Genomic DNA, 21,387 nt, shown 5'->3' on the forward strand with positions numbered 1-21,387 from the left:
TTTTTACTATGTGGTATAACAAAATTACCACAAATTTAGCAGTTTAAAACACATACATATATTATCTCATAGTTTCCATGTTCAGGAGTCCAGGCGTAGCTTAGCTGGTTTCTCCACTGAGGGTTTCACAGAGCTGTGGTCAAGATGTTGGCTGCGCGGCATTTTCATCTGGAGACTCGACTAGGGAAGAATCTGCTTCTGAGCTCATTTAAATTGTTGGCAAAATTCATCTCTTTGTGGTTGTTTCTTTTCTTCCTGGTTGTTGTCCAGGGGCTCTCTCCATGACTGGAGGCCACCCACTGTTCTTTGCCAGCAGTCCTTTCACATCATGGCAACTTAATTCAGAGCCAACCAGGAAGTCTCTCCAGTGCGCTAAAATAGGATCTTACATAGTACAATGTAATCACAGGAATGGTATGTCTAATACCTTTGCTAGATTTAGAAGCAAGTCACAGAATCCATCTTCTCTTAGGGAATGGGGTCACACAGGGTGTGACTTGGTAGGGCTTGCCATAGAGTGTGTTTGCTATGCCCTTTTCATAGGTCCATTCACATGCCTCTTCCCCAGAACTCTTTTTCTCTTATCTTTCAGTCTTGCTCCTCCCAGGCCTTTGACCAAGCCATTCAATACTGTCCTCCAAACTGAGGACCTAGGAACACTGCCTAAAACTCTGCCCACAAGGAGGATTTCCCTTAATCATCATCTTTCAGGGCTGCCTCTGAGTGGCATTAAAGTCTGGAAGCATTCCATTTACAGTCTGCACCAATATATCATGATTCATCCATGACTTTTTTTAAGTTCCTAGGGAATTCCTTATGATGTCTGAGCTGAAAAAGAGACATTGATAAGCAAAAGATAGATGACATGGTGTCTGGGCTGCTTATTTATGAAACTTATTTGTACCCTCCAGACGTGCTTGGACCTGATCCCAGCATTCCATTTTTGTCATTCAGTGGATTACTCCTGTGCCTGCCCAACTTTAGGACTAGATCTAATGTACCCAGTTCATGATGGGCACTTCCAGTTGCATAGTCACTTGATGTCCCATGGCTAGGCATTCATTCTCTCCCAGAGCCCAGAGCATTACCAGGAGCGGCATTTACTGAGAGGTTTCTGTTGTGGCTTTCCTAAGACTCCAAAAGTATTCTCACCTACTGTAGGTGTCTCCCTCTAGCATCATGGGATCTGGCCAGGTATATGGCCCAAGAAGCAGGCCTCTGGTACCGTAGACTAAAACTGCTACAGAGCTCTCTGTTGCTCTGAGGTTCGCTCAAAACTGACAGCTTTCCAAGTCACCCATTATATGGATCAGAACAGTATTCCCAAGTATGCTACAGGCTGTCTCCAAAAACTAAAGAGACTTATAAAATACTGCACCTCTTTTTTTTTTTTAGAGGTAGAAGGTATAAGGTATAGTAAACTTGTCCTCTACCTTGGAGAGAACATCTCGGAATGTCCCAGACCACTGGTCTTTTAAAACCTCACCAAAGTAACAGGACTTTAAATGTTTGTAGATTTATCTTCCACTTTCTGCTGCTCATGTGTCTTATGAAGCCATCCAGAACACTTGCCACTTCCTGCTCACAGGCTCTGATATTATCAATATTGATAATATATCAACAAGGGATCAAAAAGACCCCTTTGTACTATAGCTGTTAAAATAGCAGGAGAGTCCTGGGGCAAGCCTGAATGTTCCTTGCTGACTGTTCTAAGTGAATACAAACTGTTTCTAATCTTCTTTTCTGAGAGGGATTTTAAAAAAAAAACACAACACATTTGCCAGATGAGTAGCTGCATACCGAGGACAAGAAGCTGTGTCTGACTAGTAAAGATCGCATCTGCACAATTACGAGTGGGGCTATCACTTGGTTAAGTTTTCAGTAGTGCCCCATCATCTGTCATGATCTATCTGGTTTTTGTAAAAAATCACACTGGAGAATTGAGCAGGGCTATCTTTTAGATAGTTTTGGGTAACACCTTTCCATTTCGTTTGGAATGACTTACTATTTATTTCATGAGCTTCCACTTGGCTTTTCTACCACAGTGGTGCTTACTCCACAGGCAGGGAACGACTGGGAAGATTTTGCCAGCTGCAATCCCCACCACATAGTCAGGGACCAGGAAAAGAACCACGAGGTGATCCTGCAGATCCTGCACTGTAAGACTGACTTGAGCCGAGACTCCATTTATTACTGGTTCTCCATTTGCTTTCACACCAGCAGGAGGCCATGATGGCATTTTGTATCTGCTGGTGTTGGTGTCAGCTCAGACCCTATGTCCTGTAGGCTCTGAAAGAGGAGGATAGTCCCATTTCCACAGTGTGTATTTCCCCAGTTAATGGTTGTACGTTCCCTTGGAGAAGGAAGAATTGGGGAATCCCTATTGTAAATACTTGTTACGGTGTTGTAGGGTCTATTCTCGAGGACTCCTCGCCTCCCCTTCAATAAATGGGCTCTGGAGCTAAGAACTAGGCAAGGATCATGATTTTCCACTGTGGTTGCTGACATCAGCCTTTGATTCACTTGTCCTTTGTCATTTTTAGAAAAGTAAGTTAATAAACATTTTCGTTCACTGCTCATCCATTTCACCCCCTAGAAATTCCATGGTTTATTAACCATTGCCATAGATTTCTGTGGATCTTGCTTGTTGCCCTTCTGGACTTCCTGCCCATTGTAGTAATTACACCTACTTTGTTTCTGATGGTTAAGTGCTGCCATCTGGCCTCTGCTCTTCAAGACTCTGTCATCCCCACTGCAACATGGAACCCCAGTATCGTAGCAGCCTTTCCCCTACCTTCGGTCCTGGCCTACAAAGAACAGCCACCACTGAGCTTATTAAGGATACTAGTGCCCCCTTACTAGTTCATTCCTTATAGCCTTAATGAGGGGAGTGTCCTCTGGCCATCCCAACAAGCAGAGTTGGCTTATCAGTTCTCTAGCCTCCTATGTGAAATCCATTTAACATGTCACCTTCTTGAGCCTTTGACACACTACTCTATATTCTACCAAGGCAGTTCCAGCATTTCTACCACATTTACTACAGCCTGTTGTTCTTTTCCAAGCTTCAAGGAACCTTACCAGCAGTGAATTAGGACCCACCCCAGGTGTCCTAGTCAGGATGTTAACACCTTGAGTCATGGGAGAGAGCCCACGTATCAATAAACTCTCATCTAGTCTCCATTCCCCTGCTCAGCACCCTCAAGATCCTTTTCTAGGCATGTTCTCCTGATTCCTGTTGGTACGTCATAGCCAGGCCCTCCAATTCTTTAGGCACACAGTACCTTTCTTCCTGTACCAGTGCCTCCACAGCCAGGCTGGGCTGATGCTTGACCCCAGTTACTGGTCTAAAAGCTATGAGGAAGTTGAAGCAGATCTTGTGGAGGGCAAGCATTGTTTTCTGAAGTGTCTGCCTCAGGTGATGCAAGGAGAGGCTGCTATCCTTCCAGAGATGAGGGAGGAGCTACTTCTGTCAGTGCTAGGCATTCCAGGTGCTACTGAGTGTTAGAGGGAAAAGGGAAGAAGCCTGAGTTCTTTTTGCTGCCACAATAAAGAATTACAGGACAGCAAAGGGAAAGTAAAGCAGAGCAAAGTTTTACTCAAGTACACTCCAAGGGAGGAGCAGGCCAGTCAAGAGAGACAAAGGCCCCAGAAACCCCAGGGTGTAGGCTTATATCAATTTTTTTTTTGAGTGGGTCCTAAGGTAGCAACATTTGGGTAACAGGCCTGGATTGTATAATAATTAGCCAACTGCACATACCCTTTCCCAAGACGTATTCAAAATGCCTGCACTAGGTAGAAAACAACATTATTTCTATTCTAGAGGCATACACCAAATAAGGACAACAGGGTGCTGTCTGCACAAGTGCAACAAGCACAACAAACTCAATTCTTCCTCTGCTGGGATGTTGTGACCTTAGATGGGTGGAATGGGGTGGTCCCCAGGTGGTTGTCCATTGGGCATCTCCATCAGGACGTCTAAGGTCCATCCTCCTGTCACTCACTCATGCCTAGCTTCCTGCCTCACAAACCTAAATCTTAGGGTTCGAAGTACTCAGATATCCACCTAAATGTCCCCACCCCAGGCCTTAGGGCCCTGGTTTTAGTGTACTTAAAAGAGACTCTTTAATAAACGCACCACCTCTATAAAAGGTTTAGATGCATTTTCTCCTTTATAATTAGATTTTATAGTAGCATTACTTGTTTTTGGTACCAAAAAAAGCTTGAAATTTTAGTTATTTTGTCATGAGGTTTTCTTCTCAATCTTTTTAGTATACTGGTAATAATTCTTATTATGTCTTCTTTTTCATAATGACACTATAAAATAATATTGGTATATTAAGTCCATTTGAATAGTCTCAAATTCCACAGAGAAATATAATCATATCCCTTTACCTGGAAGCATATAGCCCCCATAATCCACTTTTTATTATTTCATGAACAGCATTTCAGACCGCTGGTTCCATTTTTGAACTCTGCTCATTAAAGTCATTTCGTAAGATTTTGTCATTTTTCCGTAAAGAGTTTGTATACGTTTTATAATATTTAATCCTGGTTACTTTATTATTTTGCTGCAAAAATAAGTCTTTTTTATCTTCAGTTACATTTTCTAGCAAGTCGTGGTGTATAATGGTGTATAGAAATGCAACTGAGGGCACCTGGATGGCTCAGTTGGTTGAGCATCCAGCTTTGGCTCAGGTCATGATCTAGCGGTTCATGAGTTCGAGCCCCGCTTTGGGCTCACTGCTGTCGGTGCAGAGCCCACTTTTAATACTCTGTCCATCTCTCCCTTTGCCCCTCCCCCGCTCATGCTCTCTCAAAAATTAAAAAACAAATATTAAAAAAAAGGAAATGCAACTGAATTTTGTATGATTTTGAATCCAGCAAATTGGGTTATCAGGCTAATTCTCAAAATTTATCTGTGATATGTTTGTTTCTCATGTAGACAATCATATCAACTGGGAATAATTACAGTTTTCTTTCTTTTGTCTTGTTATTACCTGAAAAGAACATTTTTTTAAAGTTTTCTAATTTGTTTTTTGAGAGAGACAGAGACAGTGCAAGTGGGAGAGGGGCAAAGAGAGAGAATCCCAAACAGGCTCCACACTATCAATCAAGCACAGAGCCCAACGTGGGGCTCGAACCCATGAAACCACGAGATTATGATCATGACCTGAGCTGAAACCAAGAGTCAGATTCTTAACCAACCCAGGCACCCCTGAAAAGAACATTTTTAATATTTAATGATTAAATATGTTTGTCTTTTGTTAATACCTTTTATCAGATTAAAGAAATTCCCCTCTTTTCCTAGTTGCTAAGAGATTTTTATTAATCATTAAAGGGTGTTGAATTGTGTTACACTTTTTCTACATCTATTAAGATGATCGTGTTGTTTTTCTCTTTTGTTTTAATATGATAAATTAATTTCTCAACAACCTTGAGTTCCTGGGGAAAGCCCAACTTGGTCATGATGTTATTACCTTGTTCATATATTCCTGGATTCAGTTAGCTAATGTTTTGATTAGGATTTTTAAAATCTTGTTCATGAATGAAATTGGTACATAATTTTGCTTTCTCACACTCTCTCTCGTTTAGGTAAAGGTTATATGAGATACGTAAACTAATGTTAGAAGTCTCCACTCTATCTTTTCTCCGTATCTGGAAGCTTGTACGTCCGGAGCTCTTCAAAAAACCATCTGGTTTCTTTTATTTTTTCCCCAAAGACGCAATTTATTTTCAAACGAAAGAAGCCAAGGAGACTTTGGCTACCCCCATCCCCTTCCTGAGCAAAAACTGACAGAACAGAGGTGGCTCTCCACCTCCTCATAAAGTCTTTTGTCAAAATAAACTATGAAATTGGGGCCCCGGGCCTCTGTAAAGACCCTGGCAGGGCAGAGGCCTCTCTAAGAGAAACACACTAAGCCCCACCTTCTGGTCCTGCCACCCACTTTCCTCCAATGACATTTTTTGTGGGAAGATTTTTAGTTACTGACTGTTTCCTTATGGTTATAGAACCACTTAGGTTTCCTCTTTTTTTTTCTTGAGAAGTTGATTTTTCTAGGAATTTATCAATTCTTAGAAATAATATCAGTTTATTCACGGTAACCTTGTTTGTGGTATCCTTGCATTATCTATATTATATCTGCAGCATTGTTATTCTGTAGTCCATTTAAAGCACACTGCATCAGACATAAATCACATATCCTTCTCAAGGAATCAGGGAACTTTTTAAAAAGCTACCATGCACTTGGGGTGCCTGGGTGGCTTAGTCAGTTAAGCGTCCGACTTTGGTTCAGGTCACGATCTCACGGTTCGTGGGTTCAAGCCCCTCATCGGGCTCTGTGCTGACAGCTCAGAGCCTGGAGCCTGCTTTGGATTCTGTGTCTCCCTCTTTAGCTGCCCCTCTCCCGCTCATGTTCTCTCTGTCTTTCAAAAATAAATAAACATTAAAAAAAAAAAAAAACTACCATGCACTAGGCCACGAGGCAAGCCTTAACAAATTTCAAAGAGTTGAAAAATTGAAATCAGAGAACATACTCTGATTAACGAAAGTTAGAAATAAACAACAACAAAAATAGACAAATCTGTTTTGAGATATAAGAAACCATACTTCTAAAAACGTAATGTCTAATATTGTTTAATTGTGCCATCTGTTTTCTTTACTTGAACAATCTTGACAGAAGTTTTCTATTTTTCATTTTTTCAAAATACCGCTGTTTAGCTCTGGTGACTCTCTCTCTATATGTTTTCTATTTTATTAACTTTTAAAATATATTTTTCTATTTTTCCTGGGTTTTTTTTCCCCCCTAAGATCTTAAAAGTGGTGAGCTTATTTCATGTACTCTTCAGACTTTCTTTGGCTCTAATGTATTTAATGCTTCTAAATACTACTTTAGCTACATCTTATAAATATTGTTATATATATGTTCTTTTTTTTTTTTTCAGTTCTACGTATTGGATTTGGATTTCTGTTAGACCCATTAGTAGTCCCTACACATGTACACACACACACACACACACACGTGTGTGTGTAACTGCATAATATATATATATATGTGTATAGCATATGTAATTTGATCTTTAATTGAATACACACAAATATGTGTATGTTTGCATGTATGTATTTTTCCCTTAATTTAATCTCTCTGAAACATTTTGTTTTAGCTGTCTTGTACAATGTATAACTAGATTTTGCTTTTTGTCTCAAACTAAGCTTATTACTGTTTTAATAGATGAGTTTAACTTTTTTGTCAGTATGGGAAAAATCCTTGTGTTTAGTGGTGTGGAATGGCTTTGGGGCTAAGTAAATTCTCAGGATATTCTCATTTTCCCTAACCTGCCTGCCTTTTCCAACTGAATTAGTCACTAAAAATCTTATTTTTTCTTATTGTAGTATTTTATATTATGAATTCTGAAGAGAATACAGAAGAGTATCCTTTTGCAGATATATTTAATGAAGATGAAGCTGAATATAACTTTTTGCTGTCTAAACCTGTTTGCTTTGTTATATTTGGGAAACCAGTAAGTTATCTCTTGTAACTTATTATTTAATTTTTTTTATTTTAAAAATCATAATATTATGTTACCATACAAGAATGAAAACTACATAGTATGATGACTTCTTTGAGTGTTAGACTTTAGTTGTATGACTTAAAAACTAATATAATATTGGTGGTAATTTCATAGCTTTCTCTTCTCTTGTGCACTTATAATTGGAAAGGAACTGACATTGTACTTATCTTTGTTTTTATATTATGAAGAAATTAATTAATCAAAACATTGCACCATGAAAATTGTTAGTAGTCTGTGATCCAGGTTATTTTAGACACAATTGACATATAAAATTTTCTGTGGAATTTGTTGTGAGACTCTCTGGGTATTTGAAGGCAAGACACTATGGAGTCAAATGGGGACCCTCTCCCATTAATATCTGAAGCTACTGAGAGGCAATGTGCCTCACCTTTACTCAAAGTGCATTAGCAGACCTATATATTATCTTTCCACAAAATAAAAAGAAACCAAAAATGGCTGTCATAAGATAGCCTGCCTTTCTAGGCATTCCTAGTAAGGACCTCTAGATGAGAGGTATTTTTAGCCATTGAGCTAGTTGGTAGTTGCCATTAGAGAAACTGAGCTGGTTAATTAAAGAGGCTCCCCACAATAGCAGAGACCAAAGGCTAGATCCCATCCTTGATTTAATTTTATGTAGACCCTGGGACAGGTACCAAGAAATAGTTCCAGTAATTTTCATTATGTTTCTTAACATATAATAGAGTTTTAAGAGTCAACAGTAAGAGCAGTCAGGTACAAATGTTACTTCATTAAAGTGATCTTTTATCTTTAAAAGATGACACTTTTCATAGATGTCCATTAAGAAGGAATTTTTTGCTCTTGGAAGTTACTAAATGGAAGTCTGTCAAAACATTCATAGTTATAAACTTTAGAAAGGAAATAAAGTGACGGGTTTCAGTAGAATCACGATATGTATTCAAAATTACAAAATTTGATAATCAAAAGAGGACAGTACCTGTAATGCCATAATGGTACAGCTTCCTGGTTTCAAGGCTATTTTCTTAATTTAAAAATGTTATTTAAATCATTTCATAAAATGTGGCAAATGTGACTCTTATAGAGAAAAATTATGCTATAAATATCTAAGGTCTGCTGTTCATTTTTTTTTGTCGACAAAAAATTTACTTGATAATATTCATGTATTGTAACCATAAATATAATCTTTTAAATGTGAATATCTGTTTCTCTGGCAAATGACTGTTCTTTTGGGTTTTAAATAACATCTTTCTTTTTTAGGGGGTTGGGAAGACAACCTTAGCCCGTCAGATAACACAAGCATGGAAATGTATTCGTGTAGAAGGTAAATTTTACCTCCCCCCCCAATATTTTATTATAAAACTTTCAAATATGCATAAAAAGGTAAAGAATTGTACTATCTAGATTCTGTTATTAACATTTTGCCATAATTGCTTTATCACACATCACTATGAACCCAGTGAATATCATCTTCATAATATCATCTTCATAATCTTCATAGCGTCAGACATATTTTGCCTTTCTGTTAGTCCTAGTTTTGTTCATAGACTTTAGGATGGTTTATGAAATGTCTTTGACTCCATTCTTCTGCCTCCAATTCTCTAATTTTCTCATTTAGACCTGCTGGGGACATGCGTGTTTTAAGTGTCTCCCTATGGAAGATGGGAAGAGAAGGAACACTCACAGCTGCTCTTGGGAGCATGTTTCAAGACTTAATATTTTTGATGATAAATTTTATTTTTTATTTTGTTTTGCATTCTTTGCAGTATGTAAAATGGGGACTGACATCTTTATATAAAATATTCTTTTAATCAATACAGCTCTATATGTCCTAATAGAAAAATAAGCAGAAGAATGAATAGCAATTCAAAAAAGTAGAAATAGGGGCACCTGGGTGGCATGCTGGTTAAGCGTCCAACTCTTGATTTCAGCTCAGGTCATGATCTCACAATTCGTGGGATAAAGCCCTTCTTTGGGCTTCATGCTGACAGCATGGAGCCTGCTTAGGATTTTCTCTCTCCCTCTTTCTCTGCCTCTCCCCATACTCATGCTCTCTCTCTCAAAATAAACTTTTTTTTAAGTAGAAATAAAAATAGACAAATATAAGAAAAAAGAGTTTAACTCCATTTTTATTCAAAGAAATGCTAATTAAAATAACACTGATTCATATTCACCTATGAAACTGACAAGGAATCTTTAAAGTTCTTATAATCATTTTTGGCAAGAATGGTATGAAATGAGGATTCCATGTGCTGTTAATGAAATTGCAACCTGGTACAGCACAATCCATTGATTACTAGCAGCTGGGAACATAATTTCTGAGTCCTTCCCTAGGTCATGCCCCTGTCATTTCTGTCCCAGGATGTCTTCCACAAGGGATGGAATATTTCCTCTTAAAAAGGAAACAAATCATTGGAATTCTAACCTCAGGCCCCCTTTTTCTAATCAGTGCTTATCTATTTTTACATTTCTTGATGGCATTCTTTCCTTTCATATAATCAGAGTGCAAAATTAATGGGTTCTAGATATAACTCTGTGGTTATAAAATTATCTGGACTATTACGATGAGCACTGGGTGTTGTAGGTAAACGATGAATCACTGAATTCTACTGAAACCAGTATTGCACTGTATGGTAACTAAACAGAGTTTAAACAAAAACTTAAAAAGAAAAGAAAACATAAAATAAAGGGTTTGACATAAAAAAAGGAACTGGACTAATAATACTAGTGTATTCTTTTGAGTAACACTTTATAATTTCCAAATCACTGTCATATACACAATGTTATTTCATCCTCATATTCTCTTGCATATGATACAGGGCATAAGCATGCAAGGCCCAAAGTATTTAAGAAGTTAGCTTCCTCAAGATGCTTTAGCTATCCAGGGGCAGAGACAAGTTCTCTGTGGAATACTTTCTGCTGCCTCATGCTTTGGATAGGCTTAAATGACATAATGTATGTAAATGTGTTTTGTAAACTCTTAAAGTGCTATACAAATATTTAACTAATCTTTAATTAACAAAATTAATCTTTGTTACCAGTTATAAAAGACACAAATATGGGGTGCCTGGGTGGCTCAGTTGGTTAAGTGTCCAACTCTTGGTTTCAGTTGGGGTCATGATCTCAGAGTTTGTGAGTTGGAGGCTGGCGTGGACAGCAGGGAGCCTCCTTGGGATTCTCTCTCTCTCTCTCTCTCTCTCTCTCTCTCTTCTTCTCCCCCACTCATGTACATGTTCTCTCTCAAAATAAATAAACTTAAAAATAAACACAAACGTGTTTCTTAATTTGGCAATTCTAATATCCGTTTGTGCTAACATTTTGAATTCATATTTTAGCTTTACCAATTTTGGAAGAACAGATTGCCAGTGAAACTGAATCAGGAGTTATGGTAAATCTAAGTCTCAAAGTTATTAGAATTTTTGTTTAAAAAAGCTCTGTATCACAAATATATTATATTCTAATGTGTGCTATCTGTGCATGTTCTTAGTTGCAATCAATGCTGCTCGGTGGTCAAAGCATTCCAGATGAACTCGTCATGAAGCTAATGTTGGAGAAGCTCAACTCCCTGGAAGTTTCTCACTTTGGTATGTTTATTTTTATAAATTGGTGGCTATCAAAGCAGCCTTAAAATTCATGCTTTAGCTGAGGCACACATAAGTTCTGGAGTTGCTCTTTCCTTTGCCCTCTTGCAGGAATCCCAGAGCCTGAGTTCAGTTAAGCGGTTTAGATGCTTTTCTTTGCTTGTTTACTTCATTATTCAGATTCAATTCAATTATTCAATATTCTTCAGATTCTACCCTTGTAGCGTAAATAAATAGATAAGTTTTAATTGTTCAATCTTCTGCGAGCATCGTGTTATCCAGCAGAAGCATCGACACTCTGCTGTGGTACTTCTCACGGTGGTGACAGCCTCTGCTGCTTTCCCATTCATTCAGTTTTATTACTAAGTCCTGTCTGTGGCTAGGCTTCTCTGCATTAACCCATACTTACAAGGCAGGAGTGGGAACTAGCATGGCACCAGCTTAGCCTCTGGCTCCAGATATTGGCAGGCTTCAGTCTGTTTATCCAGTCTACCCTCTCACTCTGGACCCAAGAAGTCTCTCTACATTCAAACAGATGCTCAGCAGGGGTTTGGGGCCTAATTTCTCAAGACAAAGACTACCGAAGCTCAGAATGACTAAACAGAAAAGAACAAATCCTGTGACATTTGCAAAAGAAGGAAGAAGAATAAAGATTTGCTGGGAAGAAAATCAGCTACCTGAAATAGATTTATTGAATGAAAGAAGAAAAACTTAGAAAGCTGCGTTATAGAGAAGACATGGTGACTATTAAAATAGAGGGATAAAAATAAAATGCAGTAAAGTAAAAACCATGATTACAGAAGCAAATCAATAATGGAAGTAGCAAAAGCAACTTGTCACTGCAAACTATGTATCATTCGTATCTATAGGTAGAAAGATTTCTCTACATATAGATGATGTATGGAATGAACAATATCTATCCCTCCATTCATAGATATATATATATATATATATCATCTCTCTAGTATATGTATTGTATATATACTTACACTCTATCAGTCTTTCTGTTGTTCAGTGATAAAGAGGATGAACTTGGGAAAAACACCCAGAATGTGGGAGGTTAAATGAGTAAAAAGGTAAAAGGACAATGACAGAATTCCAACACAGGTCAATAAGTGTCCTTAAAAGGCATAATGATTGAAACTGACACATGCATACAGAGAGGTAGGCAAATACCTTTTTTGTTTACACTTCATTACACCTTACTTCTTGAAAAATTTAGAGTATTTTACGTGGTCAACACAAAGATGGTATAAATTTATAAATATTGGCAAAAAGAGAAAGAAAAAAATGAAAAAATAAACCTACTCAGCTATGCCATTTATGATGGTCATAACCTTTTTAACCTCTTATGGAAAATGTCAAACAAAAGTAAAGAGATTATATAAAATTCCCCCCATGTATCCATCACCCGGCTTCAATGATAACTCTCATCTAATCTTGTTTTATGTAAACTCCCACCCACATTTGTCCCAAACCTACTTTATTTTGAAACTAATTCATATCAGTTCATCTTTAAATGCTTTAGTATATATCTCAGAAAGTTAAGGACTATTTTAAACCTAGTTTCACATTACCATACCTAAAAAATTAATAGTAAATCACCTACTAATCACTCTGTGATGTCATTATTTGCCTTGTATATTTTTTTTTCTAGCTGATTTTTGAGTTTTGTTTTTTTTTATTTTTGTTTTGTTGTGTTTTGTTTTTGGAAGCAGGATCCAACCAAGTTTCACGCATTGCAATTGATTGGTATGTCTCAAATCCCTTTTAATGTATAAATGCCCTCTACCTCTTTCTATCACCTTGTGTTTTCTTTGTTGCAAAAGCTAGTTATATGTGTTTAATAAGAGTTTCCTACATTCTGGATTTTGCTGACTGCATCCCCTCGTAGCATTTAATGTATTCCTCTTTCCCCTAGACATGCTGTGCACTGGTGTGTGTCCTGGGAGCTGGCAGTATAAGTGATTTCTTGAATCTGAGGGCCACACTCTCAGCATGTAATTGCATGCCTGTGCTCTAGGCATGCACAACTGGGCTCATTTAAAGGCTGTAGTGGGGGCAGGACCTAGAGCCTCTTCTGCCCAGACTCCCCTCACCTATTGTGTAACGTCCCCAGAGGAATTTCTGTGCAACCTGGCACTCTACTAAATGCAGTTTAAAAGTCTCTGCTCAGCAAGAATTCTTTCTGATGTCTAGTCCTACCCAACAGCCTGGTAGAAACAAAAATTGAAACAAAATTGGAAGTGAAGAGCTTTCAAAACAGGGATATTAACTCTGGCCAGGGTCTAGGTGAGGCTGGGTAATTGATGACTCTAAAATCCCTAAAGACAGATAGATGTGCACTGCTGGGAACACTGCCCAGTAGAGTATTGCCAGATTGAATCTTAGGGTTTTTTTTCTATACCAGAGCCTTTTATACTTGGAACTTTTATAGCTATTTAGAAGGAACTTACACAATCTATAATTATAATCCTTTCATTCACAACCTGTCGTGCTGTGTTGGCCTTGGGCCAAAATCAGTTTCCTTGAACTACATCCTCACCCAAGAGAAAAAGGTAGAGCTAATGCCTGGGCATCCTAAGAAGTCCCTTTCTGCTCCCTGTTTCTGGACTCCAGAAAACTCGTTTTCTCCAGTAAGTGATAGACAGCCCTAATCTGGGCATTCCCTGCCCCAGCTGTATCACATAGTAGATTGTCTTGGAAGTCATTGGTCACCAGTGTATCCGCTCATATCAGGCTGGCATGACATCAGGTATATATTAGGGCTGGATGGACATAAGTTACCTGATGTCTCTGAATCTCACGTCACTTCAGTCTGAAAGCAGTAGCATGCCATCTTCAGTTTTGCAAAAGTGGGAATTCATTCTACTGAACCAGGAAGTGAGGACAAAGTGATGGCATGGGCCAGTCAGTTTCCCCTGGGCAGCCATATAGACAGTATTTCAGCTTTTCCTTGGTGGGGGTGATGCAGGCTGAGCACTAGACTGCAGAGTGTCTATTCTGCCCATGATAGTACATCAGAGCCTTGCAGCAAGGAGTGGTGTGAGGTCTTTCATTCCTCCATCTTCAGCATTGAGGGCAAGGGTTTGGTAATGGTGTCAAGGAGATACGGGACAGGGAGGGGAAGTCCTTATCTATGCTTCCATCTCCACACATGTCTCTGGGGTTAGAGAGGTTGGCAGTGGGGTTGGCAGCTCTGGTCCATCTATCAGGAAGTATCCTCATGATGTCTTTCCAGAATTGGGTCTAGAGAACTAAGCTCTTCCACTCTCCCACATCTCTTCCATAGATACATTCCTAGGGTCTGGATATTATGATGCTGGCTACCTCTCAATGGGTAAAGCCCTAAAATGCATCACTCAGAAAATTCAGGCAGCCCAAATACTGGCCTATCAGGTGAGAACCAAACACCATGGAAACAACCCATTTTTCTGCTGCTTCCACTAGGAAAGAGCAAGTTTTTTTAATTTTATTTTCGAGAGAGAAAGACAGACCGTGAGCAGGGAAGGGGCAGACAGAGAGAGACAGACTCTGAAGCAGGCTGCAAGCTCTGAGCTGTCAGCACAGAGCCCGACACGGGGCTTGAACTTGTGAACCATGAGATTATGACCTGAGCCGAAGTCGGATGCTTAACTGATTGAGCCACCCAGGCGCCCCAAAAGAGACCAAGTTTTAAACTCATTCCAATATACATGTACACCTGAGGTTTAGGATACCTACAAACAGTTGCACTTGGAATGCCTGATAAGCTGTTCAAGCACTGGCAGCGATTGTAGTAATACACAGGGTGCTGATGAGCACAGCACACAGAGTGTCAAGCTTCCATCATTCATTTGTAATACACAGATGTTGGGCAGCATTGCCAGCAGAGGGAATGAGAGGGACAGAAGAATTGTGTAATCCCCCTGTTGTTTAGAAGAGGAAGACATGAACTCTGGAGACTGATGTTCTCTGGCAATATCTGATCAGGAGAGACAATCTGGACAAGAGTTGAATTCAACCTAGGGCTAGGCCATGCAGTCCCCTTCACCACAGTACTCACCCTCAAAATGTGATGGCTTAATGCCAGCCATCACATCTCAATACCTTGACAAGTTCCAGTAAGGTTGTTAATCAAGTGGAGGATGATTTAGCAATAGAATCCAAACCAAACTAGGGAAGGGGGAAGCCAGGGGAACAAAAAACAAGAACAGCAGGAGGAGGCAAGTGGAGAAAGGTCTGGCCCAGTTCCTGAGACGGTGCCAATGCATGCAGTAGCTAAATTTTTGCAGGAGTGTGTTGGGTTCATTTAAGGAACCTTGAATAGAATGGATGCCTTAGCAAACCGTAAGAGAGTCTTAAATACAGAGAACAAACTGAGGGTTGATGGGAATGGGGTAAATGGGTAATGGGCATTAAGGAGGGCACATATTAGGATGAGCACTGGGTGTTATATGTAAGGGATAAATCACTGGGTTCTACTCCTGAAACCAAGACTACACTGTATGTTAACTAACTTGAGAATAAAAAAATAATAAAAAGAATGGATGCCTTAGAATACAACCATATTTCAGTCTTTTAAAGACAACAGCAAAAGCAAACAAATAAGCCAAGTTGGAAATTAAAGATTGTAGCAAGACGGGAGGGAATCATAATTATAGCTCATATATCCAGAACTAAAGATAATAAATCTCCCTTTCTGCCTTTTGAAGTCAAACTACTTAGGACTGCTTCTCTGGGTAGCATCCAATACATAGTGTTCGAAAAATCTTAGGAGAAATGCCTAAGGATTTCATGAGATTTTGGATTGCCATGATAGTTTTCGGTCTGCTTTTGTACAGTTGAAAAAAAGAGTATGTAATAAGCATGTTCTCAAGTGAGGATTTTGAGGTTGGCTTATTAGACACATTCATTCATCTATCAACAGATGCTTAATAACTGTTTCTTTAGTCATACTATTCTAGACATTGCATAGCAGTTCTCAAACTTTTTAGTTTTAAGACTCCTTCATACTTATAAGATTTGTTGAGGCCCCAAAAGAGCTGTTGCTTACTTGGGTTATATACATCAATATTTATCATATTAGAAATTAAAACTAAGAAATGTTTAAAATATTTGTTTAAAAATCATAACAAAACATCACATGTTTGCATTAATAGCATATTTTATTAAAAAAATAATTGTAATCTTCAAAACAAAAAACTTAGTGAGAAGAGTGGTATTGTTTTGTATTTTTGCAAATCTCTTTAATGTCTGACTTAAGAGAAGACCTAGCTGGCTGGGTTCTCCTGTCTCCTTCTGCTTAATCTGTTGCAATTCATTGTTTCTGTTGAAATGTATGAGGAAAACCCAGTTTCACAGATACGTAGTTAGAAAAGGAAAGTATATTTTTAATAGCCTTTAGAATAATTGATCCTACATCAAAACTCACCAAGGGTAAGTTTCTTAAAGGTTATTTACATTATAGAATCTGAAACCATATCAAGGACATTTTCTAACTCTGTTACATTAAAATCCGTTGGTCTAAGGGCACCTGAGTGGCTCAGTCAGTTAAGCATCTGAGTTCGGCTTAGGTCATAATCTCAGGCTTCCTGAGTTTGAGCCCTGCATGGGGCTCTCTGCTGTCAGCACAGAGCCTGCTTCAGATCCTCTGTTCCCCTCTCTGCCCGTCCCCCGCTTGTTCTCTCTCTCCCCTTCTATCAAAAATAAATAACCATTTAAAATAAATAAATAAATAAAATCCATTGGTCTACCTTGAACTTGGAATGCATGCATGATTTGGAGGTGTACTATGCAGTAATTAATAGGAAAATATTAGTTCACTGAGTTGTGCAGATCTTCCAAATGTCAACACTTTTCATTATACAATACCAGAATATCACTTTTGTTAATTTCGCCACCAAGTTCATCAAGAAAAGTTTAAGAAAAAATTTTTTTGATGTTTATTCATTTTTTGAGAGAGAGATACAGAGCATGAGCAGGCGAGGGGCAGAGAGAGAGGGAGACACAAAATCTGAAGCAGGCTCCAGTCTCTGAGCTGTCAGCACAGAGCCTGATGCAGGGCCTGAACCCATGAACCATGAGATCATGACCTGGCCAAAGTCAGGTGCTTAACCAGCTGAGCCACCCAGGCACCCCCATCATCAAGAAAAGTTTTAAAAGTCAGGAAGTTGTAAAGCTTATGGCAATAGATACATGTTTTCTAAAATTTGAGTTTTTGCTTGAATTTTATAATTGGCAACAAATACTGTCAGTTGAAATGACAGCTCACTCCATTCACTTTTTATAAAACGTCTGCCAAATATCCAAAGCTGAATAACCATAATTTTTGTCCGTTCTTTCAAGAAAAAAAAAGTCCTATTAAAACAGGAGAAAAATTGACCTAAGTCCTTTAATTCTGAGAAAATTGAGACTTTATTAACAAGAGAAAATTTTCTCAAGCATGAGAGTGACATAATTAAAGAAATATATTAAGGAAATTAATGTGATGATGGCAAACAGGGTGAATTTCCATGAGAAGATTTAGGTTTCTGGGTAGGAATGCAAGCCAGTAAGTGTGCTAAGCAAAAATCATGTTGATAATGTTCTGGTTTTTAAACTGTATGAGGAGGTTCATTGGTGTTTTATTGGTCCCCATAACTTATATAAATATTATGTACATATATATTCTATTATAAGATGCTAGCTTTAGAAAGAAAAGAATATACTACACAACCCCTATAGTATACCCTTACCATCATCACAGGGCTTTCCTAACTGTTCAAAGAATTACTAGCATGGAATTTCCTTCCCTAGGCCCCTCATGTGCTTAAAAGAAATTGATTTGAAATTTTTTAAGATGTTTCCTCCCAGCTCAGTGATTTTATTTATTATCAGAAAAACATTATTCATAGTTATACTTCATGTGGCAATAAACTTAACTATTAATTAAAAATATTTGACAGATGATTTTAAGATCTACATTAATATTCATCAATAAGCAAATGAGATTTACAAAGTAATAACAAATCCATGCTCTCATCTATTGGTGGCATTATAAAACTTTAAAAATTATGTTTTATTCAACAGGTTATATTGTCACTGAACTACCATCACTTTCACAGGATGCCATAACTACTTTGCAGCAAATAGAATTAATTAAAAATTTAAATTTGAAACCTGATATAATAATCAATATTAAGGTAAGTTGTTTTTCTACCATAGCGAACCATTCTTTTTAACAGTGGTGGAATTCAAGGAGTATCTTCAAAAATACTAAGTAGTTAAGGAAATAACTGTTTAAGTGTCCAATGTCTTAAATGTTTGTTTATTTTTGAGGAAAGAGAGAGAGAACAGGCAAGGGAAGGGCATAGATAAAGGGGGGCAGGAGAACTAAGCAGGCTCTGAGCTGTCAGTACAGAGCCCAATGTGAGGCTAGATCTCAGAACCATGAGATCGTGACCTGAGCCGAAGTTAGATGCTTACTCGACCCAGCCACCCAGGCGCCCCAAGGAAATAACAATTTATGTATCAGTCATAGGGACTGAGTTATTCCGTCTCATGCCTCTGTGCTTTTACACCTGCAGCTCCATCCAAAGGAAATCCCTCCCGGCCTTTTCAATAGGCTTAATCATAGTCATCTTTTGAAAGTCAGTTCAGGCATCATCTGTTTCCCTGATGACCACCTCTTCCACACCAACACACATATTGACTAACTCATTCTCTCTCATTCTTTCTCTTTCACTCTCACTTTCTCCTTCTCTCTCTCCCTCCACCTCCTCTCCCTCTCTCTTCCTCCATGTCCCCTATACTTTACTACAGGAAAGTTAAATACTTCTCTGATGACCATTCACGTTGCTCTCCTTATCATAATATCTTATTATATTGTAATTGTCTGTTTTCTTCCAGACTCTGCCTTACTCGAAGGCAAGAACTATGTCTTACTCATATAAACATCAACTAGCACAAGATAGTGTACCTAGTAGACACCTGATAAGTTTGACAATTAAATACAATGAAAGAAGGAGCAAATGATTTGGTCATATGAATGTTAAAGAACATCATTCAGCCTTGATTAAGAGTCAGGCTGAGTCCTATCCCCAATCTCTCTATCAACAGAATTTGGCAAATCACATTTAAGAGACTCGATTTCTTCTTTACAAAAATAGTAACTGCTTTATATGAGAATGATAAGACTTCAGTGAGGCCAAGTCTGTTTGTTTATATGAAAATTGATTATAAGCTTTTATATTCATAACTGCCTGGTTCCCCAAAAGTTTTGACAGCTCAAGATAAATGGGATGATTCTCAGCTCAGATGTTGGGACCCGGGAGTGTGTTAGGGTTAGCTGTGAGAGAGAAGAGGTATTGCAGTGCTGAGCGTGGTATAATCTGCAGCCTGCCACAGGTCGTGGTTGGAGACTGATCAGAATTCCTGCATGGACCTTGAGAGTGTCACACATGTGAACGTGTGGTATAAGGGAGAGAAGAAAAGATCTCAGACAACTAAAACCAAATATAAAGTCTAAGCCCTGGAAAACATAGATTGTATAGAACAAGAGTGTACAGATATACAGACCATTACCCTCCAAATGTTTACTAAATTTGGGGCATAACTTCTGAGTTTGATAAGCCAAAGTAGAAAGAGGAAATGTGACCATTTATATAAAATTCACATTGTCCATGAAAAGACAAGCCACTCCTCAGGAAGAAACAAAATGAGAGGAATTAGAATTAAAATTTTAAATAAGAGAAATATCTTACATGGGTCTCAATATAAAAGATCGTTAACATAGAGAATGAAGCCCTTCACCGTTTTTATGTTTTAAGTGTGATAGTGGGTATCCAAGGAAGTTTTCTATGACTAGAATGTCATCAGAGGCCTAATGTGAGACAGAGCTCAGTACAACACACATTTCTCTGATGGTTTGTCCTTATTTGGGCATAAATCTTGGAATTTCTAGAGCAGAAATTCTTAGCCTGGGATCTATGAATCCTTAAGCATCTATGAAATAATAACATTTAATTATATTAATAATACATAAATTATAATAATATGAAATTACTTTATTGTGTATGTCTGCTTTCTGAAGCAAAAGCCAATGGCTTTCCTCGTATTCTCAAGGGGTCTGTATTACAAAAAAAAAAAAAAAAAAAAAAAGATGGCACAGGGCCAGTGATCTACTGTAGCAGTGGTTTGCAGAGTACGGTCCCAGAGCCAACTGCACCAGCAGCCCTCAGAAGTTTGTTAGAAAAACATATTCTCAGAAACCACCCCAAAATGAGTCAAGAACTCTAGGGAGTGGCATTCAGCTATCTGTGTTGCAAAGCCCTCTACATGAGTCTGATGCCCACTGAAGTTTGAAGACCACTGCTCTGAGGCATGTCCTTCAGACTCACCCTTATGGTAGTCAGTTTCTGCAAGTGAAAATAGGAGACAGCTGAAGGCAGTCATCTCTGTCAAGGGCCCACAGTATGGTTATTCTGGGTTGCTGAGTAAGGAAGGGCAAATACACATTATAAAGATGATCCGAGTGGATTGAAACCTTTCTTGTGAAAAATTAGGAAGCCTGTAGAAGTCTGGCCTCAATAAATACCCATCCCATCTCCAGATAGAGATGGCCTAAAGAAATCAGAAAATGAACAAGGAAAGTTCTAAAGTTTCCTGCTTCCTTTGTTTCTTAAAGTGTGGTGCATGCACTGTCAGCATCAGAATCACTGAAGATGCTTGTTAAAATTACTAATGTTGTTCCTTAGTGCCCCGACTACGATTTATGCCAAAGAATTTCTGGGCAAAGGCAGCACAGTAGTACAGGGTACATATACAGAAGAGATCAGTGGGATCCTGAAGTCATTGAAAATCGCAGGAAAAAGAGGAAAGAAGCCCAAAAAGAAGGAAAAGGAGAAGAGGAAGGGGAAGAGGAAGAAGAGCAAGAAGAAGAAGAGGTAACATCCTAATACCATATACTACACTTTTAAATTTGCTACAATTTAATTAAACAATAGCAAGGATAGAGAAAATTACATTTCCTATAAATTTTTGTTAAGTCTGGAGGAAATAGAAAAAATATTTCATGTTTTTAAGAACTATTAGATCATAATCTAGAGGCCATCAAGTTCAACCTTCTTGTGAATATGGAAGTCCTTCCACATCCTGACAGCTAATCAGCTTCATGTCATAGCAACAGAGACTGATTTGTCACCTACTGTGTGTCAAGCACTATGCAAGCTAGAATGAGAAGTCAGAGCAATAAAAAACAAAGGGTAATATGGGGAGCAAGTAGCCCAGGCATAATCCAGTT

General features: G+C 38.3%; 1 protein-coding gene across 1 annotated transcript in view; it reads left to right on the forward strand.

Moving 5' to 3' along the window:
* Positions 1-21,387, forward strand: part of AK9 (adenylate kinase 9) — a 130,550-nt gene that overhangs the window by 3,102 nt on the left and 106,061 nt on the right. Inside the window, 6 exon segments of the mRNA XM_053222387.1 lie at positions 7,391-7,518; positions 8,806-8,869; positions 10,881-10,933; positions 11,033-11,129; positions 18,177-18,289; positions 20,843-21,031. Coding sequence (XP_053078362.1) covers positions 7,402-7,518; positions 8,806-8,869; positions 10,881-10,933; positions 11,033-11,129; positions 18,177-18,289; positions 20,843-21,031 — 633 coding nt within the window. The 5' untranslated portion in view covers positions 7,391-7,401.

The sequence above is a fragment of the Acinonyx jubatus genome, chromosome B2 (genome assembly GCF_027475565.1).
Source record: "Acinonyx jubatus isolate Ajub_Pintada_27869175 chromosome B2, VMU_Ajub_asm_v1.0, whole genome shotgun sequence".
NCBI lineage: Eukaryota > Metazoa > Chordata > Mammalia > Carnivora > Felidae > Acinonyx > Acinonyx jubatus.